Here is an 18,798-nt window from a genome sequence, read left to right as displayed (position 1 = left end):
TCCATTAACTTTGTTTTAACAAAAACATTTTTGCTCTCAAATAATCCAAAGGTCTCAGTGAGACACTCTACCAGCCTAACTTTCATAAATTGAGTGAAAGAAAATAATAATCATTTATACCTTCAAAGATAAAATAGGAGAGATTCAACTATATTTATTAGAAAATAAGTTTACTATTTTCTCATTCTCATTTACCAAAAAATAACACAATTTTTTATTACAGTGAGATTTATATATATATATATATATATGTATATATATATATATATATATACATACATATATATATATATAAATGTTATCCTAATTTTTCTCATCATCAATAACAACTTCAAATTTTCCTAAACTGTATTAATTTTTATTTAGGATCATATAGTTACCAGAAGGATATATAGCTACCCAAACTTTTCCTATTAAATTCAGAGTAGTTTCTTTTGCAGCTTTTTAAGTGATATTTGACAAACATTATTTTATTTCTAATACATACATTAAAACTTATTTCTCTCCCAGAAGTACATTTATTTTTACATGGTAAATTATCCTTCCCATCAATATAAGATCCTTGCTTTGGTAAATGTTATTACTCCCTGCTGAATAGTTAGATACATTGTATTTGTTTTACAACAAACATGCAAATTTTTCACAGTCCATAAGGTCTAAATTTTGCTTTTGTAAGCTAGTTTCATTTTATTGCAGGATTTGGAGGAGTCTCTTGCCATGTTCTATAGCTACTGTAATGAGAAACAGGTTACTGGATAGTTTTCTCCATTTGCTGGAAAAGAAAAACCAATAAGCTGATTTCCTCTCCTAAATATATAAGTATTTTGTTGTATCTAAGGCCTTTTACTCAATTTCCTATCAGCAATTATCATGAATATAATTATGAGTGTGTATACATGTATATATATATATAATATTTTAACAGAATATGTAAAATATTTGCTTTGAAACTTTATTTAAATCTCTTATTTATGATTCTAGTCATAGCTGCTTGAATCTCTATATTGGTCTTGTTTCCCCAATAGATGCTTTATTTTATTCATCAGTTTTGACATTTGTACATATTCAAGAACACTATTCATAGCCATTGGGTCAGATGTCATACACAGAAACTTTCTGAATGATTAAATAAATATATTATCTATTTTAACTAGAATTCTCACTTCATTCTACAACCCTTTCTGAGAAGTCAAGGTGAAAATACTGTTTTTTAAAAGTTATCAACAAACAAGTATCTCTGTATGAGGGGTCTTAAATTAAGAGAATATGATTAATATGGTTTTCTTTTTGTTTAATGTTTTTAATGTTTTTTATTTATTTTTGAGAGACAGAGAGAAACTGTGAGAGCAGGAGAAGGACAGAGAGAGAGGGAGACACAGAATCTAAAACAGGCTCCAGGCTCTGAGCTGGCCGTCAGCACACAGCCTGATGCGGGGTTCAAACCCACAAGCTGTGAGATGATGACCTGAGCCAAGGCTGGACACTTAACCGACTGAGCCACCCAGGCGCTCCTTAATATGGTTTTCTAAATATGGCATTTCTGAGCACTAAGTACTTCTTATATGCAGGCATTTTAAAAATATTAAAGCTCATTTGGATGTTATGTCAAATGGCGGCCATCTAATATTCTATAATTTTTAGATTTTACCACCATGATTGTTATGAAGATTTTTAAATGCATGCAAAATAAACACAAGGAGATCTACTTTGAAATTGAAGTTTTTAGAGAGATGGAAAGATAGGCCAACAGATGATTGATAGATAGGTAGATAGATTGATAGATGATAGATTCTATGATATATAGATTCTATAAATACAGAGAAATAGAGATATATAGATAGAACTAAAAAACTATAAACTCTGAGTTGAAATTTTAACTAATCATCTGTAATAATTCTATGACATTTCCCTAATATTTCAAGAAACACTTTATATTGATTGTGCATAAGTCACTAATAATACTTTTTCTGCCCCTTGGGTCTCAAAACATTTAATGTCAAAATTAATTATCTGATACATATTCATCTTATTAAGAATCATTTTAGTTCACGGTTTTGTTTCATTTTACCTATAATACATTTGTAAGTGACTACATATAAGTCTGTAAATTAAAAAATATGTTTGTTTTTGAGAGAGAGAAAGAAAGACAAAGACGGAGACAGAGACAGAGCACAAGTGGGGGAGGGGAGGACACAGAGGGAGACACAGAATCTGAAGCAGGCTCCAGGCTCTGAGCTGTCAGCACAGAGCCCAATGTGGGGCTCGAACTGACAAATTGTGAGAAGACCTGAGCCAAAGTCAGATGCTTAACCAACTGAGCCTCCCCAGGTACCCCTCTAAATCTATAAACTTAACCAAGTCTTAATACAATACTCAAATTTAAAATTTATTTTTTAAACAAATGTAGCTTCCTTAGTGTTTTATTTTTATCCCTGTTTTTGCGCAGGGGAAAATGACTGTTGTAGTTCTCTGATTATATCTATATACAATAAAATCCTATCAATATAGTTAAATTAATAACAATACCAGAAATTCAGAGATTACAAATGCCAAAGTGGTTGTTTGGCTAAATTTTTATACACCGTTAGATCGAACTAAATATTTTATACACCATTAGATAGAACTGGCCTATCATAGAATGCCAAGGATGGCAGGAGAAAAGATGCAACATCTTGTAATATACAAATAGTTTCTCTAGCATGCTCTAGAGAAAGATAGCCACAATTTAACCTCTTTAGTAGTCAGTAATTAGACAGCTCATCCCAAGTAAAGAGACTATTTTAGAACACTTTCCCTCATACTGAACAGAAGCAGCCTCCTAACTTGTAATTCCAACCTTCAAAACAGACTCAGACTAGGTCTGCTCCCTATTCCAGTGCTTCATATATTTGAACACAGATAACAATTCATCTTTGCTCCAGGCAAAACTCCGTCCAAAGGTGTGTATTCCAGACTCCCTATGCTTCTGGATGTACAAATTTGTATACACTGCAATATGTCAAGGTTCCTCTTAAAATGCCATGCCCATAAATGTGCATAGTACCGCAGGTGTGTTCTGATCAGTGCAGAACTGAGGAGAATAAAATCTGACCTCTGTAATCATGCAACTGGCATTAGACGGACTCGGTTTTAGTGGAGGGTGTCCTATCGCTGATTCATACAGAACTATTGTTCACTTAAAAACAGTGACTTTCGAATGAATTGCTCTTCCCAAGATTTCCCCACACATAATCAAATTTAATTTAATGCATAGCTTTAATTTTAATATTATGTTCATTTGATCCTCCATTCCAACACAAATGAAACAAATGTTTTTAAGAGCTAGTCTTGTCAATCAGTGTTGTCAGGGGACCACCCTCCTCAGGAAAACAGTACTACAAAAACCAATTAGGATACAAGGCATGATTTATTTTTAGTGGACCTGAACTCAGTCCTAAAAATTCATGTGTTCTGTTTTTTCTTCCTGTTTATATGAAAAATATTGTATTATCCAATGTTGTGGTAGAAAGATGATCAGCCCATTTCACTTCAAAGATGGGAGAAAGGCTGAGGGAAGAAATGGGAATGTAGAGTTGCATACAATTTATGTGCTATAAACATGGCAGTATCTCTCTAAACACTGGTTTTCCTCTGATTTTTTTAATGTTCAGCATATATTGAAAATATTCAACATTTTCATATATGTTCAACAATATTATGGTACAATTTAAGTTTTACAGTTACTGGATTTGTGTTCGCTATCTCAAATTCTAATGTATCATGTGATTTGCTATTTTTGAGGAGTACCTACCTTGTAACTGACTGGAAGGTCCTGACAGTCCTGAGAACATCCACTGACTTTCTTACTCAAACATTCATTTATGTGGCAGTTTCTCTCATCTGAGCCATCGCCACAGTCATCCTTATTGTCACAAAGACCTCCACTGGGTATGCACCTGCCATTTTTGCACATAAAAAATGAACTGTTGCATGATTGTTCTGGAAAAAGAAAATAAAACAAATGGAACATAAAGGGCATGCCATTGCTTTATACTAGAATTATTGAAAACATTCACAAATATGATACCTTATTCATCAGAAATTATGGTAAAATATGTGCATCTAAAATTCTCTATATATAGTGTAGTATTTTATATACAAAATATTAAAAAAATCAAGAGCAAAATGTACTTTCATGTTTAACACTTATTGAAAATATTTCTATGCCATGAAAATTAACAATCAAAATAAGCATCTCTAGTACAATTAATGGAGTAGTTCTGTCTTCACCTATATTGGGAAGATGAAATTAAAAAGTGTAATGATAGTTTCACATTTCCCTCAAGCCATAGGTCTCTAAGAAATTATATGTCACTAAAATTAAGAATCTAGAATAGGTGGATATTCCTAAATTCTTTTTCTTCCTGGAAATATAACATTGACATTTTAAAATCAGGGCATAAAAAGGACATTTGTGGTGAATAATAGTTTTTCCAAATATAGATATGGAAAGGAGTTTAGGTTTTGCAGCTACTTATAACCTGATGACTTGAACATTACTCATTATCACACATGATAAAAGAATGCCTATTAGCATGTAAAGCACATGAGAAAACAGTAATGGGGTTTATTTTAAATATATGACTATGTATTCAGTCTTTGGAGTAGTCAAATGATAAATAGACCAAGTTTGGCTATGTATGTATTTCTGTTGAAATGACATGCAATTTATTTCATTGTGCCTAAGCACGGCTAATACAGACCTTCTCTCAGTAAACCTCAGCTTATTTTATGTTTGAATTTTCAAATAGGCCCATCCTAGGAATTACTTTCACATAAAATCATGTATCAAGAAAAAAATTACTTTTTCAAAGAGGGCAAGGTGATGGATTCATTAGGTTCATTGCCTCAAATCTTTTGGCACAGATTTAAATTTCTAAAAGTAGCTTCAAAACATAGTTGATTACTAGAATCCTGCATAGTATCACTTGAAACATCATATTTGCACTTTTTTTTCATTAAATATCACACTAGAGTGACAATTGGAGTCACAGTTTTGCCACTAAAAAGCAAATGTTGGCGAGCACCTGGGTGGATCAGTCTGTTGGGTGGCTGACTCGGCTCAGGTCATGATCTCATGGTTCATGGGTTTGAGGCCCACATCAGGCTCTGTGCTGACAACTCAGAGCCTGGAGCCTGCTTCGGATTCTGGGTCTCTCTCTTTCTCTCTGCCCCTCCCCAGCTCACACTCTGTCTCTATCTCTCAAAAATGAATGAACTTTAAAATTATCTTAAAAAATAAAATAAAAAGCAAATTGTGGAATAAGCATACTATTATATATTTTCTGTACCTGCACTTTTGCACTTTGGGTTTAAAGGTGCTTCATCTGAATGGTCAGGGCAGTCAAAGTCTCCATCACACTGCCATTGAGTACTTAAGAGACATCGACCATCAGCACAACTGAATTCTTCTGCATTACACTGTCGATATGCTAGAGGCAAAAAAATAAACATTCTAGTTCATATAACAAATACTTATTAACTACATCCCCCAATGCACGTTACACCTAGTTAACCATGGAAGTTACCCATGCCTCCCATGAGAAATATTTCAAATTTCTTTTGGCCATAATGCAACAGATATTTGTGGTTGAGAAGTAGGAGTAAGGCCCAGAAAAACAGTAAAAAACAAGGCAATCTTAGAGTTTCTAAGTGAGGCAACAAAAATGCAATATTCGAGGATACCATACCATCTCTGTTCATTTATTATCTATCTCCTAAAGATTTCCCTTTGAATGAAAAACAAGAATAAAGCTATTAAATTTTTTTTCAAGACTAAGCTTGGTTAGGTATAGCACAAAACATATGGATGAAGTGATTCTGAGTTATAATAATAATTCTTAGAAGCTTTAATGCTATGTTTATGTTTGGGAAGCAGTGTTGAAAGTGTAAAGACATTGTTAAAATGAAGAAAAAGTCAATTTATAAAGCAATAAAAACAAAACTATTATAACTATCCTATATATTGATACTTAGAGGTATTAAAAAGCTTTATTCAAATCAAAGTATCAACCCATCAATTTTTAATGTTCATATCTATGCCTGTTTGTAAGTAAAAGTCATTTGAATTTGAATATTATGGGTTTTAGATTGAATTTTTTCTGTTGGTTAAAAATAAAAACTGTCATATCTATCAAGAAACTTTTTGGTAAATCTGGCAAATATTCTACTTTTGAAGAGAGGGAATAAAATCTGTATGTTTATTAATAAAGAAACAAAACTACAATAAAAAATAATTCAACAATGATTATACCATTGAGATGTTTATCACATAGAATGGCAAATTAGAGAGTTCTAAAATACTCCACTTTCCTCGTCTTTCTTCTTCCCTCCAGTTCTTCACTAGTTCATCCTCCTCAGTCAATAGGTCAATATGTACATTACATTCAAGTCTCCTCCAGCCCAGTAACAATAAAAATCCATCAACATAACTCTTAACTACACATTACTCTTCTTTCCTACTACACTAGCCTGCATTCCCTCACTTATCTCCAGCTCATTCTCAATTCATTAATATCCATTTCCACATCTGCCTTCTGAAATTCCTCTTAGAGCAAACAAATACCAGTGACATGTATCAAATCCAAAGGTGCCTTGGACTCTTATCTATTTCACTTTCCTGCAGCATTTGATGTTGAAGACATTACCCTGTAAACAATTTCCTGAATTAATATTTATAATCCACTCTCCTGGATATCTTTCTAACTTCACTTTTGCCTTTCCCTTTTATCCTTCTTTCTGTATGAAGTCATCTCCTGTTTCATTCTCAAATATTACAGGTGAAGCCCTAACTTCAATCTTCAACATGTTGCTTTCCTCTTTTCCTTTCTGTAGTGCTTGGTGTTCTCATTTTTGGTCATATTTGAGTATCACCTTTATGACAATGGCCACCAAATTAATCTTATTTTCTTGGTCATATTGTGGTCTCTGGAACTAAATTTCCAAATACTCACTGTACAGCTCCATGTGATTGTCTGATTAACACTTCATATTTGAAGTATCCAAAATTAATCATTTTTACATTTCTCTTCTCCTCCACCTGTAAAACTTGGCCCTGAATCTCCTGTGTTCCAAAGTTCACTAATTGTAACACCATCCACCAAGTCATCTGAGCTAGGAATTCTTCTTTCTCTTCCATATCTGACTGTAGATGAATTCTGACGCATTCTGTTCTTCCCATTCCACCATTTCTGCCCTGGCTTATCCTCACATCATTAATCATCAGAACTATTGCAATAATTTTCTAGTTAGCTTACTTCCTCCCTAATGTCTCCCCTCTCCCAGGGTAGTATTTCATCCACTCTGCTGAAAAAGATGGTCCTGAAACATATCTTGACCATGCCATTTCCCTATTTCAAATGTGTGCTGCCAACTGGAAGCCAAATAATTAAATACAAATTTCTTAACATTGTATTTCAGACTTTTCAGAATCTAGCTTCAACTTTCTAACTTATCTCAGAAAACACTAATTGCTATTCCTCAACCATTTCAATTTACAGTCCTTTGTAAACATACATAGAATTTTCTACGTATATAGAACTATTCTTACAAATATTAACTTAACTATCTTAACATCCCTAAGAGTTTTAAAAAATGTTATTATATATATTTTTTTCAGATGAAGAATTTAGGTACAAAAAGATCACACAGGTAGTAAGTGGCAGGGCCAGTTGGGACCAGGCTGTCTGTCTCTAAGGTCCATGTTTTTAATCATTGTTTATGCTCTCTAACATCCAAATGTGAGTTTCTCTAACATTATTTGCTTCTTTATTCTTTAGTGCCTCAAAAACTATTCTCTCAGTTTTGATCCCGTGTATTTTGATTCTTATTCCCATATGAGAATGTGTGTTATTTTTCTATATTATATTTCTAATTTTCCTGTTTGTCTCCAATTTCTTCTATTGGGATCTCTGCCTCATCATCTCCATATCAACTGAAAAAGTGTCCATGAAAGGGAAGGTATTCAATTAGAATAAATTTACTTTAGATTTACATCTTGAGTTATGACATTGAGGGGCACCTGGGTGGCTCATGCGGTTAGACGTCCAACTTAGGCTTAGGTCATGATCTCACAGTTTATGGGTTCTAGTTTTACATCAGGCTTTGCGCTGACAGCTCAGAGACTGAAGCCTGCTTTGGATTCTGTGTCTCATTCTCTCTCTGTCCCTCCCTAACTTGTGCTCTGTCTCTGTCTCTCTCTCGCTCCATCTCTCAAAAATAAAGAAATGTAAAAAAAAATTGTATATATCACATTGAATTCATGACTTAATGGTTAAATAATAATGAAAAACTGGTATCCACTGATTTCTATCATATTGCTATCAAAAACCAAGGCTATAGACACAACATTGCAAGAACAAAGGAGGGTACTAAATCTACTGTCTTTCATGATTATATATGGATTTTTAAAAATTTTTGTATGTTTTTATTTATTGTTTTGAGAGATAGAGAGAAACAGTGTAAGAAAGGGAGGGTCAGAGAGAGAGAGAGGGAGATACAGAATCTGAAGCAGGCTCCAGGCTCTGAGCTGGCTGTCAGCACAGAGCCCAATGCAGGGCTTGAACCCATGAACTGTGAGATCATGTCCTGAGTTGAAGCCAGATGCTTAACTGACTAGCCACCCAGGCACCCCTGTATGTGGATTTTAGGGCTTTTCATTTTACATTTATTTATGTATGTATTTGTTATTTTATTTTTTAATAAAAATACTATGTTTACATAAGATTTCAATTTCAAGTAGAAATTTTTAATGATTTTCACTACAAGAATTACATTTGTTTTTGTATATACATTATATATGTACTTGTCATATAAATATATATGCAATGATAAGATAAATATCATCCTCAATATACAATTTTAACAAATAAGTGTACATGTAAACAGGTAGGGTAAAAGGAAAATATTAAGTACCCAGTTTCTCTGCTAGTTATGAATTTTCTTTTTTTTCTCACTCAAGTATTCTATTTGGCTATAAGACTGACCTAGCTAGCCATATACTGTCTTTAAAGTTTAAAGTACACTCAACCACAGACATTTGTGTGAACATTTCCTCATGAGAATAAACTACCTGTAGGCATGATCTCCAAATCAATGTGTAGCGAAGCTAGAGCTTAAAGAAGTTACTCTGGTGCATCTATATATGACTGAATTTACATGTCCTTAGTGCATTAAGAAATGTGTTGTTCTTGTCATATACTTATATATTTCTCGAGACATCTTAAAAGACTCTTACTCAGCCTGACAACCTCTTCCATGAAAAGTGTGCATGTACTTACCGCACTGCAGCGACTCGTCGGAGCCATCTCCACAGTCATCATCATGGTCACAAAGAAACTGCCTAGGGATGCACACTTTATTACGACACAGGAAAGCATGTTCATCACATGTGTTATTGGGAGCTAAGAAAGATATCACAAAAAATAAAGTTAGACGAGTACCTAATTCATCTTCCCCTACCTTAAGACTTTGGGAAGTGTAGGCTGTTATACTCAATAATTCATAATTATTTAGAAAAAAAGAAAAGTTTGCTCAATATTCCATTCATAATACGGACATACACATAAATTCATGAAATATATGAACATGCATATATTTATATATCAAATACATGAATGTAACTCAAAGTTTTAGTATTAATACATTCACCAATTCTGGAGTGACCCTGCTATTTGAGGCCATTTAGCAATTTGTAAGTTTGCTGAAGGATGAATTCAAAAGTTCATATGTGATAAAAAATCATTCAACTGCAATAATGTGGCTGGGTTTTCACTCCTCATGCCTGTAGTAATTCTCGTAAAGTGATAAAAACCTTGCTTCTCTGTGAAAAATGAACCTGAAAAGACTACCAAGTGCTAATGCTCATGATGGAAGTGAGAAGAAAACATCAAAATAGCTAAGAAAACTTTCTAAGATGAAAATAAAACTTGGGTGACTTTGGGGTATTGAAATAGTTTAAGATCTATGGTATGATCAGCCTAACCAGTACGTACCACATCAAATTAAGAATATTGATCCATGAAATGGAATACTGATTCTTTTGGAATCCTGATCCATAAAACCAATGCTCTACCAAGGGTCCTAACCAACAGGGAAAATGGTTGACCAAAATGTTCAATAACCTTCAGCAAAAGTTCAAAAGCTGGTAACTTGTGCAGAGTGAATGAATAAACTTTAATACTGTATTCATGGGATCATAGTGGTTTGAGAAGATCATTTAAATATTTTCAGTTACTTTGTATAATCTTTAAAGGATTATGTTAGGACTCAAGGTTTGAGATATTTTGAATGTAAAAAATCTGCTATATAATAGATGCTAACTAAACTTACAGTAATCACTGTACAATATCACATATACCAAATCATTATGTTGTTTCCCTAAACTAATACAATGTTATATGTCAATTATATCTCACTTTTAAGTAAAATTTAAAAAATCTGATATATGCCATTATAGTATACCAGAAAGAAGAAGGTTTTGCAAAAAGTCACTCTGCTACATATTATTTATATCTGAACGAAGGTTTCTACTTTCTTGCTGCATCTGTTTCTTTATTCATTTAATGGGCATAATAAGATCTATCTGATAAACTTCTTGCAAGAACTAGATAAGGTATATGAAGCATATCAGCTCATTTTAGGTACTCAATAAATTCCCAGGTGTTATTTAAATTCCTATCTACGTAACAATCATTTTTGGCAGATCCCCAAAAACATTTCACTGAGATACTGTGAAAATTTAATAATGTAAATAAAACATCCTAACAAAATAGTTGACATATAATGGGCACTTGGAAAGATTTACATGCCTTCTAACCCCCCACCCCGTGTCTTAATAGGTACCTCCCTCTTGCGAGAATAACTCTCTCTTTTTTCTCTTTGTCCTTCATGACTCAGATAGCTATTTCTTTCCCTTGAAATCCTTCTATGACACTTCTACCCTTTCTTATATAATATTTCTTTATGATGACCTAGTATCCTCCATATTTCATCCTGATATTTAAGGTATTATAATTACTCTTTTACTTGCCTATCATCTCCCTACCCCTGGAATTTTCTCCTATTCAAAAAAGGAAATCTCTAGTCAGTAATGACTACAAGAGAGATATGAATAAGTAAAACAAAAAGGATTCCTGGGATTTAATCAAGTGTAATATAGTTTCCACAAATTTGTTCTCAAAACCAATACGGAAGCCACATAGAAGCAGCATTAAAAACTGCCCATTAGAATCATAGTAAAACTCAGTTACTAATAACTCCTCTAACTTTGAACTGTGTGGCAGCTTATATAACTCAAGTGAATTATGCCAATTCTAATACATGAATTGTTCTTTAAAACACTAAGTAACAGAGGCTTATTTCGCATTAACACTTTCAGGTCACTTGAGTACAATTTGTTGTACTTTAGCATAATTTACTTAACAGCACCCATGTGGTCCAAAAGTGTTAATATGCCTCCCAGAGTGTTAACTTACCACAATAGCAACAGTATACTGGGACCATCTGGATCCCTGAATTGATGCATAATCCTTTACTACGTAGGCCTCAGTGGCCCCATTGACCTTTACAGACACACAGATCAGTTTCAAGATCAAAGTGAATTATTCTATAATCGCATGAGTTCTGTGCACATGAGCCTGCCTCATAGTTTTCTTTTTCCTTCTCCACTTTACCCCACCCACCCATATATACACCCACACAGAGACACACCTACATTACAGCTTCAAACACAGTTCTAAAGACCTGAAGACAGGTCATTGGAGAAATGATTGGCAGAATTCACTTTAATGGGCAGAATTCACAGCACTGTTTCTGATAACTTGCTCAGCTCATTGGATTCCCTTTGTGATTTTGAGACTGGCTTTCAAACATTCAGCTCTCCTCATTCTCTTGATCATGCAGAAGAATTATCTAAATTTTTACTACTGAGTAACTCCATGAACATTTCCTGAGGTGACCAAGAGTCAGAAACTTAGTAAATTGTTTGACCTCCAAAGGTGTTCCCCCGATTCCCCAGCTTCATTCAGCTATATCCATACTATTTTTACCTGACCTAAGGGTTAATACCCTCTCCGCAGGACTAATATGTGTTTACTGACCTTCTGATCAGTAGTTACTTGGGATCACATCAGCCATTTTTAAGTGTCTGTAATAGGCAATCTAAAAGCCTTTTTTGGGGTAGGGGTTGGGTTCTAAAAAGAAATCTACCAGAGTCACACACACATCAGATAGCTACATTATCTAAGGAGTGAAACGATGGGTCTGTGTTCATCAGAATGGTTTTAAAATGGGTAATTCCAATGTGCCTGTTTGAAAAACTCTGGACAGAAGGGTTGCTGAACTACCCTGATGACAACATCCCACCTGATTAATTCCGGTACTATGTGTGAGTCCAGGGGAAAGTGCGAGAAAATGTGAGATGGCAATACTTCCACAGCAGGAGTCTGAGGATGCTGCGGCAGTTTGCATTCACACCGAGCCCCACATGTCTTACCGCAGCCTGCTGTTGAGAGCTCATCACTTCCATTTGGACAGTCCCTTTCACCGTCACAAAGCCAGTGCCGCGGCACACAGGCATGGGAGCCCTGGCAGCTGAACATGTCGACCGCACAGGTGGCCGTGCCTGCAAACCAAGGAGAGAATGCCATTAAGATCACTGCATGTCTGCTGGGAAAGGTCTAACATTTATATGTCCCTTAGAAAGAAAGGACCAGAGTGCCTGGGTGGCTCAGTCGGCTTCGGCTCAGGCCATGATCTCATGGTTCCTGGGTTTGAGCCCCGCCTCAGGCTCCGTGCTGACAGCTCAGAGCCTGAAGCCTGCTTCGAATTCTGTCTCCCTTTCTCTCTGACCCTCCCCTGCTCACGCTGTCACTCTGTGTCTCTCAAAAATTAAAAAAAAAAAAACACATTAAAAAAAAAAGAAGGAAAGGAAAACTAAGAATGTTGCTAACAAGTAAGAGATTGTAGCTATTTGGAATCATCAGATAGCATCCTTCTCCCAACAGATGTTTACACATTTTCCTCCCAGAATGCATTCCTTCCTAATTGCAAGTGTTAGATTTCTTAAGGCTACATGGGAGAAAACAATAAATAGCTTGTAAATGTAGCAAAGCATAGACATGTCATAGAATTGTGAATAAACTTTGATAACGTTTCTAAGACTGAACTTATAAGGATAATAATAATAGCAATAGTTATAATAACAATATAATGATAATAATGGCATTTTTATTGCTTAATATATGCTAGGCACTTAATATATTAACTCACTTAATTTTTGCAATAATCCTAGCTAGTAGATTATTTTTGGTCTTGTTTCACTGAAAGAAAACTGAGGTTCAGAGAAGTTAAAAAGCTTGCAGTATCACAAGTTGCACAGGATTCCACAAGTTGAGCTGGGAATCCAAAACCCTTCTGATTGCTAAGCACCTTCTCTTAATCACTAATGCCATGACTGTTAGTTACTCCCCACCTTGTGTTAGCTGAGAAGAATAAATGTATACCTGTGCCCTTTGTTCATACACACTTAATAAATAGAATCTACCTCTTCTCTGCTCTGTCAATTCAACATTCCTTTAGATGTATGATGTTTTTCATGTGTATAGAAAAAAATGCTTGCTGACTTTCACTATAAATTCCAAGGCCCGTTGGTGGTTTCTTTGTTTCCCCTCATGTGGGTATGGGGTAATCATATGAAACAGAACTTGATTATTTCTCATGATGTTTTCAAAGCTCCTGGTTTTATTTATATAACATACTTGTTGAGTGAATCAGTTACATGACCCTCCAATCATATTCTAATTTTTCTTTAATTTCATTTTCCTGAAAGCAAAAGCTGCCCATAGAAAGATGCTAAAAAAGATGTTAGAACTATTAAAAAAAAACGTGTAATACTCCAGGAAGAAAATACTTCTGAATGGAATGTTGAGAGATGTTTGTTTCCAAACATTTAGAGCAGTGACCAACATGTTTTCATTATATAATCATTATCATCTCTCTTTTCAGCTGTAGAGTTGCTAGGAGCAGAAAATGCTTTTCAGTGCAATGTTTTCAATATGGCTGTGCAGCAGGGTGCCCAAATAAAACCCTTGAGGATTTTCTCCATCATAAACATGACTGTCCTTGACATATATTTTAGCTTAGAGGACAGGATGGCAAGTGAATGTAGAAAAGTCCTCCAGGTAATTCAGATTTGCTCATTTGATTGAGGATGAGTGTTAATAGAATGAGGTTTCATATGATACCTATTCCTGTAAGAAATCATAAAAAATCTATTAAATAAATGTTGCTTCCATTTAAAATGAATTTACCTGCTAACTACTATGTCTTTAGTACCTTCTATAATAAAATTATCTTCCTCCGGAATTTATTTTTATACTATTCCTCATAATGATCTATCTTTTCGAGTTTGCCATTAGAATATAAAATGTCACTTTCACTATTATATTCCCAATTAGTGCTTTAATTTCCATAATATTTTTGTTATTTAGCTTGAGTTTTTTTTTTTAAAGCATAGTCTCCCTAGTTAGGAAATTTTAATACATGTAAAACTCCTTATCAACTTTCCTATTATCACCCAATTTATTCTCAAGGTAGGCATAATAGATATAACATCAATTTGGCTACTGAGAAATTTAATTCAGTATGACCTTGGAGAAGACTAGTGTCTGAGCTTCACTATTTGTAAAATGAGGGTATGACTAGATAATTACTAAGGCACCTCAAGCTATAAAATGGCATAAAGCTCTCTGCAGCTAATTTCCTGGCTCCCTTGATAGTATTCAATAGATTCTGTGTTAAGAGCATGCCAAAACATCAGAGTCAATTGGAAAGAAAATGGGCCAAAGAAAAATCTCATGGCTTCATTCCATAGTTACCCCTGCCATCTGGAGAGACACTGCCTTCCTCAGGGAAATGAATCCCAAGAAAAGAAGACAAGTGAAAGATTTCCCCCAGATCCATCTTGGGTATCTGCTCAGATATTATATTTGACTGGTAAGAGTTACTATCCCATTTAGTAAATTTTCAAGAAATCTGAATTCTGGTCCCAGCTCTGTTATCTCTGATTCTCTGAGTGACCTCAGGCAATTTGGGAACTAATGGGACCCTCAGATCCCAAGTCAGAACCACTATTATATTTATCAAGAAAAGTTGTGCTCACTGCCTATATTAGAATATTTAAAGGTGAAGATTAAGAATTGCCATTTTTAAATTATTTATAAAGTTTCTTTCAAATCCTAGTTTATTACGTTCAGTTCATTCGGTGGTATGTGGTCTAAAGCTGTCTTTTTTATGTGTCACCAGCTTAGCAGTTAGCATGTAAAATACAACCTGTAAGTAAATCAAATAGATAGGTTTTTGAAAACAGGGAAACATGTCCATTACCATCTTAATTATTTAAAAAATTATCAGGACACTGAGAGATGTAGATCGGCAATAATACTCTGAAAAATAAAGAGAGACCAGAAGAAGTAGAACATTTACATTGTATACATCGATCATATTAGATGATCACAATAGTTACATAAGTGATCATTTGTACCCTCTTAATAGATAACAAAAATGCAGATGCAGGAAAATTCAACTCTGTATGACTGCATAATCTTTATTTATACCTTCTATTTTACTGTGTCCACTGAGAAAGGACAGAGGTATCAATTGAATACTTTGGTGTAGGGTGAAATAAAGGGTCAAATGCAAGATACTTGACTGGAAACATGCTCAATCCATTCTAAGTAAGTAATTCTTTTGTTAAAAGAAAAAAGAAAAAAAAAGATTTAATAGCAAAGAGAAACAAAGTGGTTAAAAGCCACTGGTGAGACATCTAATTGATTGCTGATTCTCTCTCTTTTCAGAGCTTTTTGATAGTGATCTTTTTATATTTATCTGCTGCATAACTAAGTTGTTTCAGCTATGTAAATAAAAAGTAGATTTTGGGGTGGCTTAAATACAAGAAAATAAATTCTCTGCTTTCAAAGGACATCTCTAATTTTCTGTTATTTACAGAGAACTTCAGCTGAGCTTGAATAGTATAAAATCCTATCAACCTGTATCGAAAGAAGTGACCTAAAAAGCAGGCCACAAATACTGAAATTTAAAAATGGTGTTAAGTATCCTTAACTCTGTACATGCACCTTATTCTATGACTCAGGTCCTTTTCTCTCTAAAATAAGGATGATAACAGCTCGGAAACAGGACTAATATAATGAGTAAAGATTCTATGCCTATAAATACAAACACACATATAGAAACAGATCAGAAAGATAAATAAACACATAGACAAATAAATAAATAGAATGCCTGGCCATTTACAATGAATTTATACAGATTCGATCACTTCTTTCTTTTGCCCCTTAACAATTAAGCTAATAAGCCCATTTAAGAATTTATTAAATGTTTGTGATTTTTTTCAAAGGAATTACACTGGCTCTGTAGCTGATACACAGTAGAACATTCTACCTCTAATCCTAGAAAGCTGTTTGCTGAAGCACATTTTTAAATTATATAAATAGCCCCCTTCTTTACTTTTCATTTAAAACAATCCAATAACAATCACTATAATACATATACACAAACAAATAGTGTGAGTGCTTGTGACAGTATAAATCAGTATATTTTGGAGAGCAACTCAGCAATACCTATCACACGCCATGAAAAATGTTTGATTACTGGATCCAAGTAATCGCAGTCATTAAGATCTATTCCAAAGAAGTAATTGAAGAGTAAAAAAAAAAAATAAGATTTACAAATGCATTCAATCTGTGAATATTCAGGAAAAATCTTAAAAATTGAATAACTGTGTATATAAAAATAGAATGGCAGGTTGTCATTAAAATAATAAAACCAGCTACATGGAAATGTATATATAAATGTGATACTAAGTTTAACAGAGTAGAAAAAGAGTTTCATGTTTTGCATGCTCTAAAATGATAGTGCACATATACCATATGCCTAAGAATCCAATGAGAACACAAAAGAAACAACTCACCACAAATGCTATCACTTTCATCTAATCCATCACCGCAATCATCCTCTCCATCACAGATCCAGTGTTTAGATATACATTTTTGTGCAGAACAAGCAAATTGGTTCCAAGAACAAGAAGAATCTAGAAAAAAAATGTTTGCTTTAGATGTACAAGAAAAAAAATTCACATGAGGCCATCTTAGGACAGATCTGACAGTGAGAAAGTCTTTCCTTTAGACTTTGCTAAAACCAATTGTCCTATAATAAAACAAGCCAAATTCCTCTTCTCTATCACAGCTTTATAAAATTTTGACACCAGCCTGAATATTCCCCCTGAGTGTTTAGGTTATGCAACGTTTTTCCCCTCTCAGCTTTCTCACAGAATTATGCTGGCCATTCTCCCCTAAGTATATTCCAGGGTGTCATAAAAAAAAAATCAACATCTGGTGCACAGATGTATAACAAATATTCCAAATGAGGTCTAGTCATCCATTCTAATTTTTAATTGATTTTTGAACAAGTAGAGAAAAAATGCATCCAAGGCAAGATTACAGTATGCTACATTCACCAATATGCGATATATATTTGTTTATAATGAAGAGGTGACTAAGCGGGTTTTAGCCCAATGACAAGCCACAGTTTCACACTCATACATTGTAAACACTTAGGTGTTTTCACTTCTCTCTCCTGGGGACACTCAAGGCTGACTACTAATGTCCAAATTCCTTGGTATGGTGGCTTATATTTTATTACCAGATCATGCATTTATAATAGTTTACTTCATTTATTTACAATGTCAGGTTTGTGATTTTTCTCCTTCACTCTCATCCTATCCCTCCACTCAGCCTACTTATTACCAGGCAGCACCCAGAATAAAATCCTTCCAAATTCAAGTGTTCCAAATGTAAATAATATTAAAAATAAACATTTTTATTTTGATCCTATAAACTATTTAAAAAACCTTGCATCTTTATTTAAAATATTCACTTAGATGACCTGTAGAAAAGAGATTAGAAAATCTGAAATCTGGGAAAAAGTGAAATTAAAGAAAATACAACCATATAATGGCTTCCTGTCCAGAAACTATGAATCTACATAAACTATGTAAAGTTTTCTGTTAATCTTGTTCAGAATCTGGCTCTAATGTAAAGATATATAGCATCTTAATCAAACAAAATGCACCTTCATATTTCATGATGACACTTACTTTTAGTGGAGTTTGACATTTCATAGAAGACCCATTTTTAATCTTTTCCTCTACTTTGTCTATTCACCATAGTGTACATTATTTGTGTTAAATAAAAATAGTGAATATATGCTTTGTTTCCCTGTAGGAAATTTCTTTGGCTGAGAAATTACAAAATCTATAAATTCTATAAAAAAATTTTTAAAATGCTGTCTTGCCTTGCCAAGTAAAATGAAATGTACACACAGAGAAATTAGAAGGTAGATGCTGACAGATGAGAGTTTGAGGAAATACAAGTTTAAGATCACTATTTAAAAATACATGTAGTTAATAGAAACATTAAGAATAATAATAGTCAATAAAAGATAGGCACAGAATAATTAGTGTGAACTAAATCCTTACTTTTTATAGCAGAAAGGCAATATATTAGCATTTCTAGTTAATAAGTCAGAAAATAAAGGTATATCATTTAAATTGATAAAGAGAACCATTAAAGTTAAAAGAAAAAAACTGAGACAAGAAATTGTTATTCTTTAAGTTTTTCTGTTCTATTTTAATTTTTATCATTTTGTATTCTTTAATAAAAATGAAAATTATGAAAATCAATT

The 18,798-nt window shown here is 33.8% G+C and overlaps 1 protein-coding gene across 1 annotated transcript in view; it reads right to left on the bottom strand.

The window, feature by feature from the left end:
* Positions 1–18,798, bottom strand: part of LRP1B (LDL receptor related protein 1B) — a 1,807,041-nt gene that overhangs the window by 259,170 nt on the left and 1,529,073 nt on the right. The window contains exons 51-55 of the mRNA XM_029933319.1: positions 17,027–17,146; positions 12,533–12,661; positions 9,318–9,440; positions 5,331–5,471; positions 3,791–3,978 (exon numbers count right to left, since the gene is read on the bottom strand). Of these exons, the coding sequence (XP_029789179.1) occupies positions 3,791–3,978; positions 5,331–5,471; positions 9,318–9,440; positions 12,533–12,661; positions 17,027–17,146 (701 nt within the window). The remainder of the gene's footprint in view (positions 1–3,790; positions 3,979–5,330; positions 5,472–9,317; positions 9,441–12,532; positions 12,662–17,026; positions 17,147–18,798) is intronic.

This window comes from Suricata suricatta, chromosome 3 (assembly GCF_006229205.1).
Source record: "Suricata suricatta isolate VVHF042 chromosome 3, meerkat_22Aug2017_6uvM2_HiC, whole genome shotgun sequence".
In the NCBI taxonomy this organism is placed as follows: Eukaryota; Metazoa; Chordata; class Mammalia; order Carnivora; family Herpestidae; genus Suricata; species Suricata suricatta.
The sequence above is the reverse complement of the archived record's forward strand: the minus strand, read 5'-3'. Positions and strand labels throughout refer to the sequence as shown.